Raw genomic sequence first — 20517 nt, forward strand, 5'->3', positions numbered from 1 at the left:
TTTTTTCCCAAAAGCTTTGAGCAGTTGCCACAGAGGGAATGCATCCAGCACCAGGCAGTTGTGAGATTACACACCCCGCTCTCTGGGCACATATCTGTCTTCAGATACGGACAGCTAAAGTGTCTTAGTGCCATTTGGTGTGTTCGAGTGCTATCTGAAATGAGGAGTACACCTTTTCTCAACACATATGCTCAGTAACGTTTTTTTCCTGTTGCAGGGAAAAGCTTCACGCTGACTATCACGGTCTTCACAAATCCGCCACAAGTAGCCACATACCACAGAGCCATCAAGATAACAGTGGACGGACCTCGCGAGCCCAGAAGTAAGTGAGCTAACGACAGCATTTGCAGAAGGCCAAGTTGACGGTTTAGTATAGGAGTTCATCACCAGCCTCATGAAACGCAGCAATATCCAATGCATGTGCAGCAGTGGGTATGTTTTAAGCCAAGGCTGTCCTACGAATGGTTTTAATTATGCCTTCTCGAAGCCTTATTTTTCATGGGTGTCCAGCTGATTTAGAAGATGACTTGCATTGCATTTCTAAAGTATCGGCCCAGGGATGACTTGGATCATACCCAAAAGCTGACAGAAGGGATGCTGGTAAAAGGTGGGCAGCGTATACCTTACGCATCATTTCTTGCTAGTCTTGCCTTTCAGATGTTAAGAGGATTTTAAAGCATTGGAAACCAATATGTCATTGATCTAACTTTTCAAGCTCAGCCACGCTGCAAAAATAAATAAATGCCTGAGAGAGGACACCTGGTTGCTGCCTTGCAGAGTTCACCATACCCATGCTGTCGTACAGCTTAGGAGCACCCATTTTCACAGGCAGCCAATCTTTCCTCTTTTTTTTCCTTTCTTTTTTTAAGAATTAAGTAGAAGGAGGAGATGAATGGTTTGATATCTCCAGGAGAATACCCGCACCTTTCACACAGGCGGTTGTTTTGTTCGGGGGGCGAGGGCAGGCTGTTTTGTCTGCGGGGTGAAGCGAAGTGAGGGTGGAGCAGATCTGCAGGTACAGATGCTTCTGCAGCACATGCGCTGCCTGTTACCAGAGGCAATCGTTAACCTCAGTCACTAGGCCGAATGGGGCATTTTCATATTTTTATCGAAATGCCCTGATGTAAATTGAGGTTTGTGGTTAGTTTCTTGCACTCTTCCCGCACGCTTGGCAGAAGTTCTGGCTGTTGCTTAAGTGGAATCGTCCCGGGAGAAGAGAGCAGCAGGATTCAAACACCCACTAGAGAATGAGACTCACAGCTCGGGATTGCTTAACTGAAGGGGGGGAAGAAAAGAAAGGTTTGAAACTTCAACTAAAATAGCTTAGAAAACTCATGTCTTGCTTGTGCCTTTTCTTCTCGAGCCTTCAATTGTCTGAGTTGCATCATGATGCTGCATGCATTTAGTGGAAAAATCTGATCTATGTTTTTTGGATTTGAGGCCAGACTTTAAAACAAATACTGCTGTCAGGGTAAGGCTTCTTATTTAGTTTGGTTTGTTGGGGTTTTTTTTAAACTGTTGTTGAATTGTCCCTGAAAAATATCCCCGGTGAACCAGGCAGCTGTGCACATAAAAAAGATATTTGTATATGCAAGTTCCAGATTTGCATATGCAATTACTTGGGCATGTTCCTGGTTTGCAGACAACAAATAAGCTTTGGTTTTTTGAATATGAGTCTGCTAGAATGGTAAGAAACAAAATCATCCTGCAGGCATACCTACTGTTTTAAATCAATTCTTCAGTTGGCATAATAGTTAATATTTAATAACATTCTACATTTTAAAAAGGAAGTAGAGATATAATACATACTGAAGCAACATACCTATCTTCCCCACTCAAATGTATGTAAAAGCTTCCTTGTAAATAATTTCACTTTGTCGCAGGCAAATCAGCTGCATAGTGGAGGAGGCTTTCTGCGTGTCAGGAGTAGAGGTCAGGCTCCCCCTCGGTAGGAATGCACAGCTCCTTTTGTCGCTAAGTCATTCGTGACGCAGCGTAGAAGGGATTATGCTCCTTTCATTTGTAAGTGGGCTGCAAAGTCCTTCGCTTTGACTTTTCACCAAGGGTTTCTGAATCGCAGCGGCGGTTGCGATCAGTGTGCTATCTCCTCTCCTCTTTATACGTTTGACTGAGACACGGATTGGCCTGAAGAGGTACACCACAGGCTGTGAAGGAAAAAAGAAGTGGTACCCAGTGCATCCTCCATTCTGAGACAGTTCTGGCGGGTTTGGGCTATATGTTTATTTTTCTCTACTCTTGCTCGGTGGGTGTATCCTATTTTGCATTGGTTCAATTAGATCAGTTACGTGTGTAGCCTGTACAAAAACAGATTGCAGGGCTGTTACCTGCGCAAACTCACATACGAGATTTGTGGTTAGATGTATCAAAACATGCATGCTGTGTACTGAAGGGATTTAAAATGATATAGGCGTTCTTGTATTGAGACTAGAATCAAAATAAAAACTGCTAGATTAGAGTGTTTCTAGTTTCAGTAATCGATATTTGGGAACATTCATGCCTACAGATCCATGACTCACTCGCTCGCTTGAGCTAAAGGAATTACAGAAATACCGAGATGTATTTTCTAAGATGTCCCGATTCAAAAGAAATCTGTAGAAGACAGTAATGGGAACAAAATTAGATACTGCTGTCTTACAGACATCTAGAAAAAACATTCTGAGTTCAAAAACAACTCCAGCAACAGTTTTTGATTCATTTACTTTATGTTTAGAACGTTTCTCAGACAGTCTGAATTCTAGTGAGTGCCTGCGTTCTCCGTGAAAAATGCTGGAAGGTAAGGGGCCATTTCTGGTGATGGAGACCATCTGAGACAAAAGTCAGAACTCCACACCAGGATGATTTTTAGTGAATTTTACAGGACACAGAAATACTTCTTTTTTTAAACCTTTAAGATTGATTAGCTTAAGAAATAACAGAAACATTTGCTTTTGTCTGCAGAGAATATTGGATCAAGACCAGTTTCTGAGCCAGAATTAGACAGGTTCTCAAAGTGGCGTTTTTTAATGTGGAAGGACAGCCTCTTCAACTAGATGTGCTTGGGGAAAAAACTTCAAAAAGTAATACAAAGCAGGATTTGAAGCCACTTTTGGAAAACAGAAAAATACCCTAACCAAAGGCTCCAAAAGCAAATATGCAAAGTGCAGACTTTTTGGCTCACTGGGATGTGTGGAGATGTCACGATAGGTGATGATAACATGGTGCTTATTATCACACGTGCGCACCTTCGCTCTCTGCACAAAGGCCTGCAGACTTTGGGTTCTTGCATGTCACATAGTACATTTGGTCACGGTTATTGTGATGGCCGGGTCTTTGCCTAGCAGCATATTTGCCTATGTAACTACCGGATTTGCATTTACAACTATCGTAATTACTCATGTGCAGGACTTACACCATCGTCCTTTTTTTGCCGTTGAATTTCTGGCTGTGCCTATCCAGATGATACTTCTCATCACATTGTCATGACTTGTAGAGAGAGCCAAGGTACTTAAGAATCTGGCTCTTCCTCCACTGCTTTCATTATGTATTTTTAAAATCTCTTTTGAACTTAGCATTTTAATTCTCCAGCTTTAAATAAATGCTTATTTTCAAATTTTTTATAAAAAGAAATAATACTGCACTGTCAGGGAGAAGGGCAAGATGACCTAACCCATCATTTTCTTCTCCAACTTCTATGATTCTATGATTCATAAAGCAATTTATGTTTTTATGAGCTAAGTCCATGGGGAAAATCATTAGCAGTAACCAGATCAAGAGTAGTGCTCCTGATGAAAATACTTTTGGTTAGGAAACTTGGTAGAAATAGTATGACTCTTAAATTAAATATTTCCCTTAGGCCATTTGACCTACTGTGTACGTCTGCTGAAAAATTAGGTTTTTCTTCTTTTGGCTGCTTCTTTCTGTTTTTCTCATTGAATTGTTTCAACCTACATAGCTCTGAAAAATTCACTAGTGGACTAGGTGGCTGAAAACAGTGCAGAAGGAAAAGGCTACGTGGGTTTAGTCCCACTGGGCCTGAGATGTCCGAGGTTAAGCTGGGCATTAAATGTGATTGTCCCATATTGGATATGTGGTTTTCCCAAATACTTTTTTGGCATCCTTATATCAAAGGGCAGGATGCTAAGGAGTGGAAAGAGACTAATATTGCTGAGCAGGATTTGAGAAGGAGCTTAAAAAGCTGCTGGCCCAAGAAGCACTTTTTTCGGGACGGAAATATCCTTTTGCCTCCTGGCAAAGCTAGCCATGGTGGGGGGTACATCTTTGCTCAACCGCAGTTAAGGGCACCCTCAGACCCTGATCTGAAGTGATCCCGTCTCACTTGTAAGGTTCAAGGAAAGCCCATGGGCTGTAGTTGTTCTGAAGGAAATCTTCAAACACTCCCTTGACCGGCCTGAGGTCTTTTTTAGGGAATCCCCAAGGGCTGGTGGTGTCAAGTGCACCTGATCTGCTTATCCTTTCCCCTGCCCCGTCCAACCTTTGCCCACAAACCTTAGACTCCCAGAGCAGCTTCTGGGAGGAGAGCCGGCAGAGCCCGCGAGGGGCCGACATCCCCCGTCCCGTGGCAGAAGGGAGGAAGACTCTGCACATGTCAGGCTGGGGAGGGATGATTCCTCTGAAGGTTGCACATCACTTCCACCTTTAGCCTTTCATGCAAGGAAAAGCCGAACCGTTCTCCAAAACACCTTTTCATCTCAGTGAGCTGAAATAATACTAAATGCCTTCATTTCTTGCTTGCTTTCTGCTGCAAGTGCCTCCATCTGTTGGAAACTGAGACTAACATGTACCAACGAACAGTTTAGAAACCATGAAAAAATGAATCATCGTGTCATTGGAATAGACCCACCATGTAAATTTCAGTGATGGCTTTTCAGATACTTCATTCACCTGGAGACTTACAGTGCCTAAAAATTACTTAGCAGAAAACCTGTAGAGGAAAAGGTGGTGTTTACAAGTTGATCGTCTACATAACAGAAACGCAACGGGGACTCTTTCTCCCTTTGCTAGCACTAGCTGCGTGCTCCGCAGCACATCACCCTCTCGGTATCAACCCAGCTTTGCTAATCGCTTTTTAAAAAATCTTGGCTAAGGTACTTGCCCCAGAGATCTTCCAATCTAAATAGACCGTGCATGGACAAAAGAAAGGGATGGGCTGCAAGAAAAGCTGACGGTTGCGCACTGCTGGGTCTGAGCCTGTGTGTTTGTGTCCCCGTGTCCTATTGTCTGGGTGACACTGACGTAGGCGGACTAGTGCTTAAATTATGGGTGCACTCTGGGGACATTTGTAGTTGGCTTGTGCAACGGTTACATGCAAGCGTGCGGCGGCTGGGGGAAGTTACAAAACATCACCAGCTCAGATTCACACAGCATGACTTGATGCATTGCTGTCTCTAAATGGGTACGGGTAGGTAGGGGATCGCTGTTGGTTTCCTTTCTCTGTGTGTGTGTGTCTCATGGAAGGACGGACAAAGAGCAATTGAATCCATTTAAATAAAATAAAGCGGTATATTATTGCCAGGGCATGCTTGCAGATGGAAGGAGTTGTTTCTGAACAGGCAGGACAGTCCTAGCAGTCCCCTGGCAGCCAGGCCAGCTCCGCGGTCCCTCCGAGCGGCAAGGGAACAACAGCCTAAGATGTATGTCCTGTGGTTGGGCACGTCTCCTCCCACTGTGAAAGCTGTGCATGCCACCAGCCCATTTTTCATAACGAAAGTACACAAAGAGCGAAAGAGCAGAGAGCTGTTTGTCCCTTTGTGACTTGTGTTTTCTGAAGAAAAGTGAAGAGTGAGGGGGAAATCGGCCTTTTTCCATTATGCACGCACTTTCACACAACCACCCTGCATTACTCCAGTGACAGAGCATTGGGCCTTCTGGCTTAGCACGGGAGCATCACATAGCACAGGACCGCTTGACACTGGATGTTAAAAGTTTGGCTGCAGAACGGGACCAGAGGTTGCATGCCTGGATGCAGTCAGCTCTGCAGAGCATCCGCGGGCACCTCCCCAGCTCTCGGGTCCCCCCGTGTCCTGGAAAGACCTCTCCGTGCCCCGCATCCCAGCCACTCAGCAAGCCCCTTCTCCTGCGCGAGGGGATGGTGGAGCAGCCCCTTTGGGGCAGGGTTGCCCCCCTCGCAGCAGCTGGCGGGGCTGGCACAGCACCAGCCTGTTATCTGAGGTCTCAAAGTCCCCTCCTCTGGCCACCCTGGGGGGGTTTCACTGGAAGCAGAAACCTGAAGCAAAACTTGTATACACGAGTGGAGATGGAGAGACCCATGCTCTCAAGCAGCCGGTTTCAGACTGGAAATCACACAGACATAGCAGCAGGCATGCTGCCCACCAGCTGAAAAGATCAGTAAAAGCAAAGACCAGTAGCTGCTGTAACTATCCCAGTGCAAAGATCCCTCAGTGCAGGCAAGATGCAGGCAAGACCTGCCTCGTATGGACTTTAACTGGCTAGCGGCTACCCGCAGCTACCCTAAAAACAGTGCTGGTTGTTCTCCATCAGATGTGCAAAGCATTATGAAATTTATATGAATGCTCGGCACTCTCTGGTGTGATCACTCCCAGTGATGGGGGATCCTTTTTGTCCTACTCAATAGGTAGGACCTCAGTAGGTTTTTAGCATCCTTGAGGTTTCATGGTGCAGACATTTCTTTTCCATCTGGAAAAGATGTAACAGGTTTATTTTCCCTGGCATTTATCAGTCCCACTGCTGAGTCAGTTAGGAGAGTTGATGTTGGGTGATGTGAGGCAGGGAATTCATCATTTTAGTTTAATAAAATTGCCAAATACGTGCAATACAAAATCTTGTGTCGAGATTGCTTTTCTGGGAGTGTGGTAGCTCATACATATTTGCTTGCCTAGTTATTTGGCTGGTTTTTTCAAGATGCACAGAAGTGTTGACAAGGCAAGCTCCTTCCTCACATAAAGCAGGTAAACAGGAAACCAGAGTTGCTGCCGTGTGGGCTAGGAACAGCAATAAGACTGGCCCGGTCCTATAGAAATTATTTCAACTCCTCTTTTGAGTCACTTAATCCTACACATCTCTCCACACACCACCACCCCCCCCTTGAATTAGTGTGATTTCAAATTGAGAACAGGTAGGTAGTTATTTTTCATTTCTTTCACTTTTTTCATCTTTGTCAACTTTTTTTTTTGCACTTCATTATTATATCGCCTGGTGGTTGAACGGCTACAAAGACTGTGGTGAATATTTTTAAGTGTTTACCTATATTTGCGTGGTGGGATTTTCAAGGGCTATACAGCCTCGGTCTGAGTCAGTGGGCAAGTACTCTGTAACTGTGACAAAAGCAGAATTAGGTGAATGTATATTACTACTGAAAATGCTTCCTAAGCAGTCAGTAGGTCTGACTTTCTCCTGTCAACTGCACTTACCTACAAAGGATTCGTAGCTGTTAAAATCGCTGAACGAGTCTTTTGGGGGGAGAGCATTTTCCGTAGAAATATGAAACCAGACTGTATAGATGCCACTTGTATTGTGTGTGTGTACGTAAAGAAAAGCATCAATATGCAGCACCCTGGCAAGTAGGTTGGCCGTAGGGGATGTGGCCATACTCTGGTCCCCACTGCAGATCCTAGTTCACTGACACTTCAAGTATCTTCCCAGTGAAGCCAGGTGGTGCTCTGAATCAAAGATTTCTGAGTCTGGTCCTTCATCCATCATGTTTCTTCAGCAAGGATGGGCTTTTGAATGGCAGTCATTAAACGTGAGCGAACGAAAAGTTTGTAGCGGCTGTTGGGGCTTTGCATGAGCTGGGGAAGGAAGGACTTGTAGCTCAAACCCCATGTCGCACCTGCCTACTTCCTTGCCTTCTTTTTAGGGTGTCACAGAGCCCCTACCCTTCCTAGAAGGAGGTTAGCTACCAAAGCTGGGCTGTTGGAGCACTGGTCAGCAATCCCGCTGTCCCCTCCGGGCTTCACCACCGAATCCCTGCCGCACTGTCGGCAGACGAGAAAGTTTCCTGCAGGGATGGGCTGGAGGGCAGCAGGACCCAATCGCACACAACTTCTGCAACCTGCTTCCTTCACCCTGCTCTCCGAAGGAGGTGGGAGAGAGGGGACTTTCTCTTCCTCAGGCTCCTAAGGGAGCTGGGAGAAGGGGGAGGGAAACTTTCACCCTGTCTGGAGTGGTCAGACACTCCCGTTCGCCAAACAAGCTTTTGGCAGTGCGGGACCTTTTCTGAAGCCTCTGGTTTTGAGGAGTTGCCTTACTTACGGGTTTACCAAAATAACACGTGTCTAAGAGAAAGGCTGGATGAAGCTGTGCAGCACTGTTCCGGTGAACAGCCCTGTTTTCTTCTTGGAATGTAACTGGAAGGGGTGAAAATCCATCTGCACTGCAGTCCCTCCCAGCTTCGCCTGCCCTGGATTATCAGAAGGTGCAGCAGTTTCCTCCTTGCAGGCCCCTGCGAAAACACTGCAGGCTTTTGCTTCATCCTCTGTCACCCGTCGTGAAGAATGCAGAAAGGACTTTTGCTCTGCAGCTCTGTTTGTGCCCTTGCTTTTTGCTCGTCCGCTGCAATTGGGAATTGTAATGAGTAAATGCATTTTCTATTAGTGTTAATGATAAATCTTGGTCAGACTGTTCCTATGTCAGTGCTGCACGGGTCTGTGCAAGGCGTGAGGGAGAGCAAGGCTTGGGAGAGGCCATCTCGACTCTTCTTCTGAATCGTAAGAGAAAGAGTTGTCTGTTGTATGAGGGCACGATGTGCTTGTTAATACCTGAAACGCATCCTAAAGAGAGGGAACGGTGGAAACATCTTCCTTGCCTTCTTTAATTGTGGAGCAGATAAGCAACAGCCTGTAAAAATGGGAGGAGACACAAGAAAGAATGTAACCAGCCACAAAATGAAAAGTTGATATATTTCTTTTTCTTTTTTTCATAGCACCCAACCTTTATTCTTCCCTTGCAGAGCGTGGTAGTTTGAGTCCATTAAGCACGACATGCACCAGGCATCTTCTCAAGGCTGACCAGTCCAGAAAAGCCAGGCTGTGTCATAACCTTAGCACATAAAGCTGCAGAAAAATTTAGGCGACAGTGTTGATTTAATTATTAAGGATTCTGTTTGTCTGAGTCTGTCTGCCTCTCCTACCTACACCCTGCATTATGGGCTGTTCTTCATTACCTGCTCTACCTATCTTCGCAATCTAGCCGCAAACAGTTTTGGTTGACCACACCACTTCCCTCTTGAAAGTTAATACTGTTTGACTCATTCTGTACTGCTAACACCAAGCCAAAGAAAACAAGCCAAAGAATAACCTGCTTGTATGCAGTTTGGAAACTTCTCAGAGGCCCTGCTTTCAAAATGCTATACAGTAGCTTACTATATCTCTCCGCAGCTGCAAAGAAAATGAGGAAAGCAAAAAATGGTTCAAGAACCTAAAATAAAGACTAGGCAGAACCACATGAAATTTATGAGCTTTCAGTGAACTGCAGTCCTCTGTAGGCACAATGGAGCGTTAGTACAGAGGAGAGACTGCTTAGTAACCTACAGATTAAAATATCCAAACTCATTTCTTTGGAAAAACAGGTATTTTCAACTATTGTGAGGAAACACCAGTCACCAGACTTGGTAAAAGCAAAGGTCTTTAGTTCAAGGGAAGCGCGTAGCTGGCTAGATACTTTTTTTGGACAGGAGCGAAGGTTTTTACAAGTCGTCAAAGTCTAAATGGTCAGTATCCATGGGGGGTAAATTTATTTTTGTGTTGCCAAATTCCCCTGGTTTACATAAACAGTGAGGCACAGGACTTGACCTTTAAGTTGCAGGTCCCTTGTTCAACTCTGAGGCTGAATGATGAAGACCTTTCACTGGTCTAGAGATATTTCGGTGGGCTGGTGAAATGGGTTTCTGTCTAAGCTATCTCTCTGACCTTCAATACCGTGGTGTTTGTGCAACCCACTTTCCCATTCATTTGTCCTCTCGGAGGCACTGCGAAGGTGGCAAATGCTGTCATCCCTCGCTTTTCCCGCTCAGGCTGGGGGAGGGTGTCCAGGTTCATCCCACCTAAGCTTCCGCATTTGATTAAGGTGTCTGAATTAGGAGCGTGGTACCCTGTATTTGGCAGAGAGACAACCTTCTCCCAAGGGCTGCTCAAATGGCGGCTCAGTCCTCGCTGCCTGAGCCATGTGTTTCTGCAGCTTTTCTTTGGACAGAGGTGTCTTTTTGTGCCTGTATTTTTCTTGGTTGCTTGCTGAGCTGTTGGTTGGCTGGTTGTGCCTCATTCTGCACCTACTCTCTCATACATATCTTCAACTATGATGGCTCAGCCCATGGCTGGAGGGTATTCTTATGGCGGTTTGTACGTGTGGGAAGATGCAAACTATAAAGAAACAAAAGAGGCTTTTGGCAATGTGATGCTTAAGTTGGGAGTCATTCAAACTTTGTCAAGGAGTCGGGATTTTTAAAGTATGTACATTGACATGGGGGAAAGGGAAAAGAAAGCGAAGGGTATAATTTTGCAGACTAATTTAACTTTCATGAACAACTTCTTCCCTCCAAACTCCTAACGCTCGGTTCCCTTACTTCCCTTCGCTGCGATGACCTAATTCCCGGGGTGAACCCACAGAGTAATTGCACTTCCATGACAGAAATAGAGGACACATATATGTCAGATTCACCAGAAGTTTTGGTGGATCCATGGCAAGCAAAATAATTGTGTTTTAAGTGGAAATACGTTTGTGCATTGCTATTTGTTAGTACAGCACAGGCCTCACCAGCAGAGCTGGGGGGAGAGGAAGCATATTTCCTGCCTTGCAAAAACTGTCAAGATTGCTTTTTCTGGCTGTGGTACCTCAGGATAGACGTGAGGCTTTTCATATGTTCGTCAGGAGGCAGGGAGAGAGCTGGAGGGACCCAGCCCGGAGGAGCCCGCGGTCTCGCAGTCAACGTGCCGGCTGGAGCGAGGGAGACCGGCAGCCTCCGCTTGTCCCTTTTCCTTGGGACGTTCCCCACTGGAGCTCTCCCCAGGCAGCTGCATAGCGAATCAGTGATGGAAAGGGCTCTCAGCCTGCAATTAGGGCCCTCCCCTGGAAAACAGGAAACCGAAGTTTGTTTTCTAGTGTACACCATGCAAGAGGGGCTTGGTCCAGACTCTCCCACCTGCTCTTGTTTGTTCCGGGGGGACTCCCTCTCATTGCAAATTTTGCTCTACCTATAGCGTCCATTTGTGTGGTTTTTTTTAAAAAACATTGATTTAAAAAAGAAGAGGTAAGAAAAAAAATACCGCCAAAATATTGTTTAACTACTGTTAAAACACGTAGGAAAAAAATGCACCAGCTGCTCAGGGTGCATGTTGTTACGGTAGGGCGACTGACCCCCCCACGGAGGTGCGAGAAGCTACCTGGGGTTTCCCCCAGGCAAAGCAGGGAGTTATCAGAGAGCGGGCAACCTGCCATATAAATCTTTATTCACCTTGTTCATATCACTGGACACTTGTTCAAGTGACACAGCCAAATTGGATCACCTGGTGGAAAAATTAAATGCTCGGCAAAGGATCGTACCTGAAATGTCTCGTATGTCTGCAGTTACTCAGAGCAACAAGCAGATTTTTCCATAGAGACACAGAAGGGGTGAGGTTTGCCAGGGAGTTGATAGGAGAAGCACACCTGGAAGGGCTTCCCAGTGTCAGTCTGTCCGTGCTTGGCGTTGCTCAGCATTCTGCTTCTGAAGAGCGGCTGGATGTCAGCCTGGTCATCGAGTCGCATATGGTCCAGCCTCATTCACACGTTTCCCAGCACCTTGTGCCTACGGTCAGGTCAGGTCTGATGACCAACACTGATTCTTCTGGTAATTACAGACACAGCACGAAAACGTTTAGCATAATATCCTGTCTACCATGATGTTCCTTGTGTCTGGAAAGAAGGCTGGCGTTGTACAGCGCTTAAGAAAAACAGCAAAAAAAAATAATTGCTGATGAGTCTACTCAAAGCTCTAACTACCATCACCATTGTTTTTCCTCACCACAGCAATAATATTTTTAACTGAGGAAAGAGAAAATATCCTACAGTGTGTCTAATTCCTTTTTTAAGAACTTTTTACATTATATTTTTAACACTGTACGAGAAGCTGGTGAGCTCTGACACTGTCCTGTACTGATCCTTCTAATGCCTGAGTGCGGTATAAGTCTTTTCCAAGTGATGGAGACTAGAGAGCAAGCCACTCTACGGATTGGTTTGATTTTCAAGCGTGATTTCCTAGAGCCCCGTGGGCTGCTGTGTAACAGTGGTTAGTGCCTACGCTAAGCTTGTGCATACATCTCTACAGGATCAGGTCAGGTCTGTTTGAAAACATAGCAAATAAAAGTTATGCTACTTGCTCTTTCTGTGCAGATAGGAAATCAGGGAAAAAGAGTGTGCAAAGTATTTTATATCTGGCATATCTGGCACATAGAAAAATATTACTTGTTTATGCACTTAAGGCACTATTTCTATTGTTAACAAAAAAAATGCTTTTTAGCAAGCAGGATAGCTGATTTTCAAGCATTTGCATTTCCCTGCTTGGTAGTAATATAGAAGCACTATACTTTAGTTCACTTTTGTTTACAAGACTAGATCATTTTTTGCAATAAAGATAGTGTGCTCACTTCCTAGAATAATATGAAAGAATTCTTCTCATCCTTCACCATGTACAAAATAATTGGATTTATTTTAGTTCCATGGCACAAAACAATGTTTACCACTTTATTAACTGGACACAATGAAACATGTCTTATTTTCTACTGCACTAGAGCTGGAGCCAAACCAAAGCCCTGAACACAAACAGCCCTGAAAAGAGGAGATGCTTGGATTAAGGTCCAACACGGTTCTAAAGCAGCCAGCTTTCGTTAAACCAAAGCGTCGGGTCTCATCAGTCACTCCCTACTTCGGCAAAGTCTGGCCAGATGCTCTATTTTCCCGTGTGTAATCCACTTTTTGGGTGTGAAAAGTTTCCATTTCCACCTGGAAAGGTGGGGGGCAGAGGAGAGAGGGGGAGGTATTCTGCTCGCCTTGGGGAGAAAGGGCTCCGCTCAATTAAACTCCCCTTATGCTATCTCCACGCAAGTACAACCTGCTGATTTTGGGCAGAAAACTTGTGGATCATACACAGGAAAAGCTGTGGCGTTTCTACTCGGGTCTGCCTCTGGCCGGGATGCTCAGCAGCCATGGGCCAGTGAGTATCCGTCAGACACCTGGTCCTCCAAGCCCAAATCTTTTGTGGGCGTTAGTACCTCCTGATGCACCAGCTCCAAATAATCAGATTTGTGAGTGAATGACAGCAAGCGACGGAAGAGTGTACTCGTCCTGTGACTTGACTAAAAGAGAGGAAAAGTGTCCATTAATCCATTCCAGCAGTGTTTACTTGTAAAACGGTCCTGGGTACCCACAGAATTTCGGTAGCTTTAGCTGGCAGAAGGAGAGTACCGATGCCCTCGTACCTTCCCTTAGCCTCTGTTTCACCTGCTTCTCCCCCTCTGAACCTGAAAGGCATCTAGTGACACTTCTAAAAACTAGGTTAAAAGGAAAGTAATGGGACATCTGGCACGTCGAGGCAGCCCGGAGCGCTGCTGTCACTTCTGTGGGGCCGGCCGCGGTGTGAAACCCAGACCGAACAACCATTCCCATTTGTGCACGTTGCCTGATGTGCACAAAAATGGGGGCCACCAAGGCACTTTGTTCTTGTTGTTTCCACATCCAGAGCCCCAACCAGATGGCCGCGGGCCAAGCTGAGTGCTCCACGGTCTCTTAAAGTCTATAAAACTGTGTTTCCTTCCCATTAAGAGGGAAAGCACTTTCATGTTGCGTTGCTGTAAAAGTATCGGAAAAGCTAATGTTTTCTCTGCCTTCTTTGCTTAATATTCTGCATAAAAAAATCCACCTGGCCTGCCTGAGACAGTATTTGAAAGGGATAAGTTAAAAAAATGTCCCAAAGCCCCCAAACCCTGTGGTTTAGCCAAGCAGCCTGGAAGTCCTATTTATTCCAGTGTCAAACACTGACCCTGCAATCCAAGGGAAAAAGATGCTGCCCTTTTCTTTTCTGTGCTAGTACCCGCACATTGATGCTTGACAAAAAGTATGAGGACGTGGGGAGGGAGAGAGGACAGCAGTGCCGTCTCGTGGCAAGCCGACTCTCTCTGTGAGCTCTGGGCCAAGGTCTTCTTCGTTCAGCTGGATTTTTGATTGATGTCCATAAAGTCCCATCTGATTTGCAAAAGTCTCATGGCAGATCCTCGTGGCCAAACTGCCGGCTCAGCAGAACTGCACCGTTTCCAAGCACCTTCCCGCTGCTCTTTTTCATCCTGCATCATGCTGCTCTCCTGCGAAGGGGAAGCCTGGGCTTGTGGTCACCGTGCTGAGCTGGGAGGCGAGCGTCTGCCACAGGGTCACTGCCTGACCACGGGCAAGTCACCTCATTTCGCCGTCATTCAGTTTTCCACCTACAAAAGGGGGATAATAATAGTCCTGGGCTTTATGGGGGTGAGCCGAGGATAACTTGCCTGCTCTTTAAGCAAGGTGTTTAGAGGGTAACTTCAAAGTAAAGCTAATAAACATGAAAATACAAGTCACCCTAGCAAAGCTCTGCTTGTGCATTTATAGTGGCTTGGGAAGACCGTTTATATTTGTTACATTTTTCTGACACAGTTCTTTACTTTCCTGCTGCAGCCCTTCATGCAAAACAGGTTCTGTGCTGCTACCTGCAGCAGTCAGCAAAGGAGAAAAGGTGAAATAGCTCTTCTGATTGCGGGGGGGGGTGGGGGTGGGGGGGAGAGCCACTTTTGGAGCTACATCTTGAGGTGACAATTGCCTGACGTTGTTTCTAGGTAGTTCCCACCAAAAATTACAACATATGGGTGAAAACAACAGCAGAGTTCCCCTCAGAAGGAACCTGCTGGCGCTGATCTTTCCTCCCCAAATGCATTGACGCGAGTGGGATTTCCACAAGCCCAAGGGATGAGGCAGCTCTCGGGCTCAGCAGGATGATCTGGGGCAGCGCAAGGCTGGGTGGTGGGGGCCAGTAGTTTTGCCTGGTGGGTGCACGATGGAGACATGCAGAGATACTCCCATCAGCTCAGAGGGAGCTGGCCTGGGAACGGGGTGCCCCGCGGTGACCTCGGGAGGATGCTGTGCCTGGGTTAATTTGCCCTGCTTGCTGCCTGTGAGCTGGGTAGTTCAGAGCAAGCTCGGGTTTGTCTGCCCTGCCTGGCATTGTGCCAGCTCGACACAAATTTAGTGCCTGAGCTGGATTCAAAGGGGAAAGTTAATTCTTGCCTCACCGGCTTTAATGCAGCCCCTGTCCTGTTGGCTTCAGAGGAACCACTCATCTCCGCGCGAGGCTGCTAGCACACCGGCTTGAGCTGCCGGGCCGCTTGGTTTTTGGCCGCAAACCTCCGGATGCCGGGAGGGCAGCACCAGGAAGGTAGGAGGAGAAAGTAGGGTAGCAGGAGGTCAAACTTGGCACTGGTGCACTCACTTAAAAGCAGAAGATGTCTGGGCGGAATTCGAAATTAGGAATAAATTACATTGGGGGGATGGATTTGGAAGGACCTGGCTCTTGGCTCTGCAAGACCTGGGTTGAGCCTGCTGAAGCTTAAAATAATCCAAATGTATGAGGTATTTTACACATCTTGTATGACTCCGCATGTTTGCGTTCAAGGCCAGTGTTAGAAGCCCAAGGCTTGAGGCAGCGTCCAGCTTTGCACTGCTGACAAATGAAGCGTTTGCTCTTGACCAACCAGAATGTCAGATAAAAGTCTTTTTCATCTTTCTTCTCTTCTCGCCTCCTTTTTTTTTTTTTTTGGAAGCCTTAATGGGACTCTTTAATGATGAAACCGCTACTATATAGTACGTCTTTTTATATTTTAATTTTTTTTCCCCCCTCTTGGGATAATTTACAGCACAGTGTGGAATCTGAGACAGTTCAAGCTGTGCCAAAGGGCCTGGCAACAGGAAGAAATGCCGAGCCACTGCGATTTGGAACCATAATACAAGTTATAAAATTTAATTTTAGAAATGCAGCTACTGGGAACTGCTTTTAAATGCACATTTTCCTTTTAGTGCATAAAATGGTCCTGTGTCTTGATTGAGCTGTTAGGGTGGCTTGAAAGAGTGCTCTGTAGAGTAAGGGGCATACAGAGCTCTTCAGAGATCTTTTTCTGCTTATTCACTGATACTCAAAATTGGAAGCTGGATGTTTATGAATGTTTATGTATTAAATACTACAGGGATGTGTGGAATAGGGCACGGTGGGTTATTTTCAGGAGTTTTGTGCCAGTCTGTTTCACTGCTGTAGCCGTGAGTTGAGAGGACTCACCGTAGGAACAGCACTGGCCACCTCCTTGCGGGGAGGATGGAGATCCGAAGAAAGCTGCAGAAGGCAACTCTTCACAACACGAAAATTAAAATCAGGAGCAGATAGAGAGCAAACGATGGTGTTCAGCAGAAACCAAGAATAATGCCACCTTCTTCAAGAGAACAAGTAGTAAAAAAGATGTTTGACCTCTGGGCTAGAGATGTGATGTGCATTCCCATCCGGGTAACAGTGCCCTATAGGAAGAAAGGGAAAGGGATAAGCCACAAAGATTCACGAGGCAGCTGATTCTTAAGACAAATTTAAAGTGCAAAAATGGGATTGGGTTTGGAGGAAAAGGAGGGACGATGACATTCACTGCTCCACAGAAGGTCCCCAAGCAGAGGGTATGAAAATTACATTTTTGGAGCTAGGGATCCTACTCCATTGACTAAATACAGGTGGGTTGAGGATATTTCCTCACGGACTCACTGCAATCAGTATCTTGCTCTCCATTTGGAAGGAGCATCTTTGAAAGGAGAACTTGTGTGCCAGAGGCAGTCTGCTTTTGGGCTTTCTGCTGAAGGGCTGTTTTCTGTGATCTTTCAGAAGAAAAAGCCCTATTGGGGGAAAACTACAAAGCAAAGTTTTGATTCCACCTGGTTGAGAACGTGGCTGAACCATCCCATTTCAGACATTTCACCAAACACAAGTCTGCTAGGGAGGTTTCCGTTTCAGCCCCAAAGCATAGCATCAGCAGCCTTCCAGGATAAGATACCCTACTTTTGAAGTATATCTCATAGGGCTGGAAAACAAGGGACACAAAAGTGTTTTGCAAAGTCATGGCAATAGGTTAACTCTTAAGAGGGTGGAAGGTCAGGCTGGACGGGGCTCTGAGCAATCTGATCTAGTTGAAGATGGCCCTGTCCACGGCAGGGGGGTTGGACTAGATGACCTTTAAAGATCCCTTCCAACCCAAACTATTCTATGATTCTATGAAAGAGGATTTAAAATTTGTGCTTTTGTCCTGCCTGCCGGAGGAGCAAGTGCTCCAGCAGACGAGACATCCCTCTTGTATGCTCTGTATGCAGTCTTTGTGGTTGCAGGTTGACACACAAAGGATTCCAGAGCAGAGAGCAGCCACAGGCAACAGTTAGAAATGCATTACCTTAGTCCTTGCATACCTCTCGTGGCTGATAGCTAAGGCTTATCTTGAAACCAGTCCTGCCGTGATGAGATACGTCTCTGCCCTTCCAGCTGAATCTGGATGTGCCTCGATGCTGCACTGGAGCTGGGCCTCTCCAGTGCCTTCCCTGTCCCCTCCCAGCCCTGCGGGGCCGCAGCACTGGAGCTTCATGGGGACCGTGCTCCAAGAGCTGCCCTGGGGGCTGCGGCCAAGTCCGCTGTGCGCTGGCTGATGCTGTAATGTCAGCATCTACTCTCTTATAGTTGGATGTCTGGTGGGACCGCATGTTTTTGAAGCTCCTGATGCCACTAAGAGAGACTTCATTACTCCAGTTGCAATTCTGCCAACTTCTGGTGTTTCTTTCCTATTTCTGTCTGTAAATCCATTGCTAAAGGATCAAAAAATGGGATTTGTTTGGGTTTGTTATTTTATAGCTCTGTAGTACTTGTCTAATTATGGTACCTTATGACAATCTGGGATTGAATTTTTCATGAGTTACTCCAGTGCAGGTTTAGTACAGGGGTCACTAGAAGTTCCTCCTTTTATTCACCCTTGCAGACCATCCTCCTGTTAAAAACACCTCCTCTCCCAGCACAAGGTGTAAGAAGGCACTGCAATTTTCAGTGGATCTGGTTCTTCAGACTAGGCCATGTCTCGGGCTGCCCCGCGATACGGTTACAATGCATGACTTGCTTGTGTCTCCTGTGCTTGCGGAGAGGTGGTTTCAGTTTAGTTTCAGACGGCCACTAGCTGGTTAGGTACTTTGCCAGTGGATGAGGGGTTAAAAAAAAAAAGAAAAAATTTTAAAAAAAGAAAATAAATCAACAGACCTCATGTATCAGTGAGATTTTCTGATCTTTTTCCCCCCCCTCCCACAATAGGACATCGTCAGAAAATAGATGAGCAGACAAAGCCCGGGAGCTTGTCCTTTTCAGAGCGCCTGAGTGAACTGGAGCAGTTGCGTCGTACGGCCATGAGGGTCAGCCCACACCACCCAGCCCCCACACCCAACCCACGAGCCTCCTTGAACCACACCACTGCTTTTAACCCTCAGCCTCAGAGTCAGATTCAGGGTAAGTACCTGAAATCCTCCCCCCGCTCGCCCACCTCCACCCCACCAGCCTGTGGAGCGCGGGGGCTCGCAGGCGCTGCCCCTCATCCCTCCATCTCTTCTGGACTCTCCTTGGCCGCCTTTAACGAGTGAGAGCCTTTAATGAGTGAAAGGAGGGGCTTCCTAACTTACGTCTGTATTTCTAAAGACCTGACAGCTTTTAAGGGGTCTGTACTGTCTTGTCTTCCTGGTGTCAGTACAGTTCACGGTGTTTGGTAACCTCACCTATGCTAGAACCGCAACGTCTTGAAAGTTATTGTTTTCTTGCAAAGATGCATTATCCCAGGCCTTTTTCTATGTGTAGGTGTATTTCCTGATGGATATTTATCGATTACATTGTGCGCTTGAATGAGAGAGAAATACCGTCAATGCCTTGCTTTGACATTTCCCAGGAAGGCAGTGGCAAAGAAAGCTTTGCAAAGAATTGCTTTGTCCCCTGAAGATGACCTCTTAGTGCTAAGACGTTAATATGGGCAGGCTGGTTTGAGAGTATTTCTGTGGCCGGTGGTTATCCAGTGGGTTTTATTTGAACAAAAACCTGCAAAATGGTGACTCAGGAGTCTGATCTCCTCTGAGGCTCAGGCTCAGATGATGCCGATGAAACCAAGTCATCTAGCTTGACATCTTCTCTGCCACTGCTAAAGCTGAGTTTATCTCTGCTAAAACCAGCTCTGTCCCTGGGATCAGCTGGAACTCAGTGAGCAGTGAATCAGGTCACTAAACCGACTGCAAAACCGTATCAAAATGCAGATTCATAGTGAGATGCACCTAAAGGGAGGGTGCGGGACAGTATTAGTTTTAGCGAGCGCTGCTCCTAATGGAGTTGTCCTCTCTTCTTCAAGCCAGAATGAAATGGCCTTAGTCGAGGTTCTCTGCTGGGGTTTTGGGGAGCAATAGTTACCGCCAATTGGAATAAGTTCTTTTTTCGGCATTTATTTTTAAAACGAGGGTACAATTTGTTGCATGCGGAAAAGGTTATTGCTTACCTCAGGCAAAGGCTTGTTACATCCTTTTATTCCCAGCGCTTGGGAAACTTAGTGAAATCTTAGTGACTTAGTGAAATCTACTGCAAATCTGCCGTTGGCTTCACTGTGAGAAGAAGCGGGCATTTTTGAGAAGCATGGGCTATAAATCAACACATTGGCATGGGCCGCACTGTAGAAAGAGTCAGGCAAAAAGACAGTTGGAAGGACCGCACAGCTCCTTCCTTCCCTGGAGCCACGCCAGGTCAGCTCAGGCGAAGGATCCGGTCCTGCACCTCTCCCAGCCCCTGGCAGTCCCCTCAAGTAGTTTTCTGATTTGCAGAGCAAACCACGTTGGGTTTCTCCTGCGCACAGCTCTGTTCCTATAAAAGAAAACGCACACGTTATTATGGCTACTCAGCAGCCAGCGGCTACGTGGGTGGAGGTATCGGTTGCAGACTTGCATTCTTCAGCTTCTTGGGAACACTATATGCTTAGCAGGGTATCAGGTTTAACGTCAAGTATCCCTCTTCCCTGGTTCCCCGTGAAAGTCCCTTGCTTGTACGACTTCAGAGCGATAGGCTTTTCACGCTCGGCCGGGGATTCAGCTACTCTCTTCAGAAATAGTTTTAGTACATTGCTCTGCTTTGCTCTTTGCAAACAAGATTTTAATGCATTTCACCTGCGGATGAGCTCAGAAAATAGTAGCAATCGAACTGCTGACGTTTCCTCATTGATACCCTCCTCTTCACCTCTCGGGCCGCTTTCTCCCAGTTGCCCTTTTCCTCTGCCTCCGAAATGTGCACATTATCCATTGAGCAACTTGTTGAGGCTTGCAGTCGCTATCAGTAAAATAAGTCCTAAACTGAAGCCTCCCTCATTTGGGACTGTCTCTGCTGCAGGCGCCTTTTAATTTCTAGGGCTCGTCTTTTCAGGGTCACGCTATCGTGACAGGGGAAAA

At 46.3% G+C, this 20517-nt stretch overlaps 1 protein-coding gene across 1 annotated transcript; it reads left to right on the plus strand.

The window, feature by feature from the left end:
• Nucleotides 1–104: 104 nt before the first annotated feature.
• On the plus strand, nucleotides 105–18556 carry LOC104078470 (runt-related transcription factor 1-like; the record flags this gene model as incomplete). Its single annotated transcript, XM_009580116.1, is given in 2 exon segments — nucleotides 105–322; nucleotides 18365–18556. Coding segments are annotated over 2 exon segments (410 nt in total), but the record flags the coding sequence as incomplete, so codon positions are not given.
• Between the last annotated feature and the right edge of the window lie 1961 nt (nucleotides 18557–20517).

The sequence above is a fragment of the Fulmarus glacialis genome, unplaced genomic scaffold, assembly GCF_000690835.1.
Source record: "Fulmarus glacialis isolate BGI_N327 unplaced genomic scaffold, ASM69083v1 scaffold8856, whole genome shotgun sequence".
NCBI lineage: Eukaryota > Metazoa > Chordata > Aves > Procellariiformes > Procellariidae > Fulmarus > Fulmarus glacialis.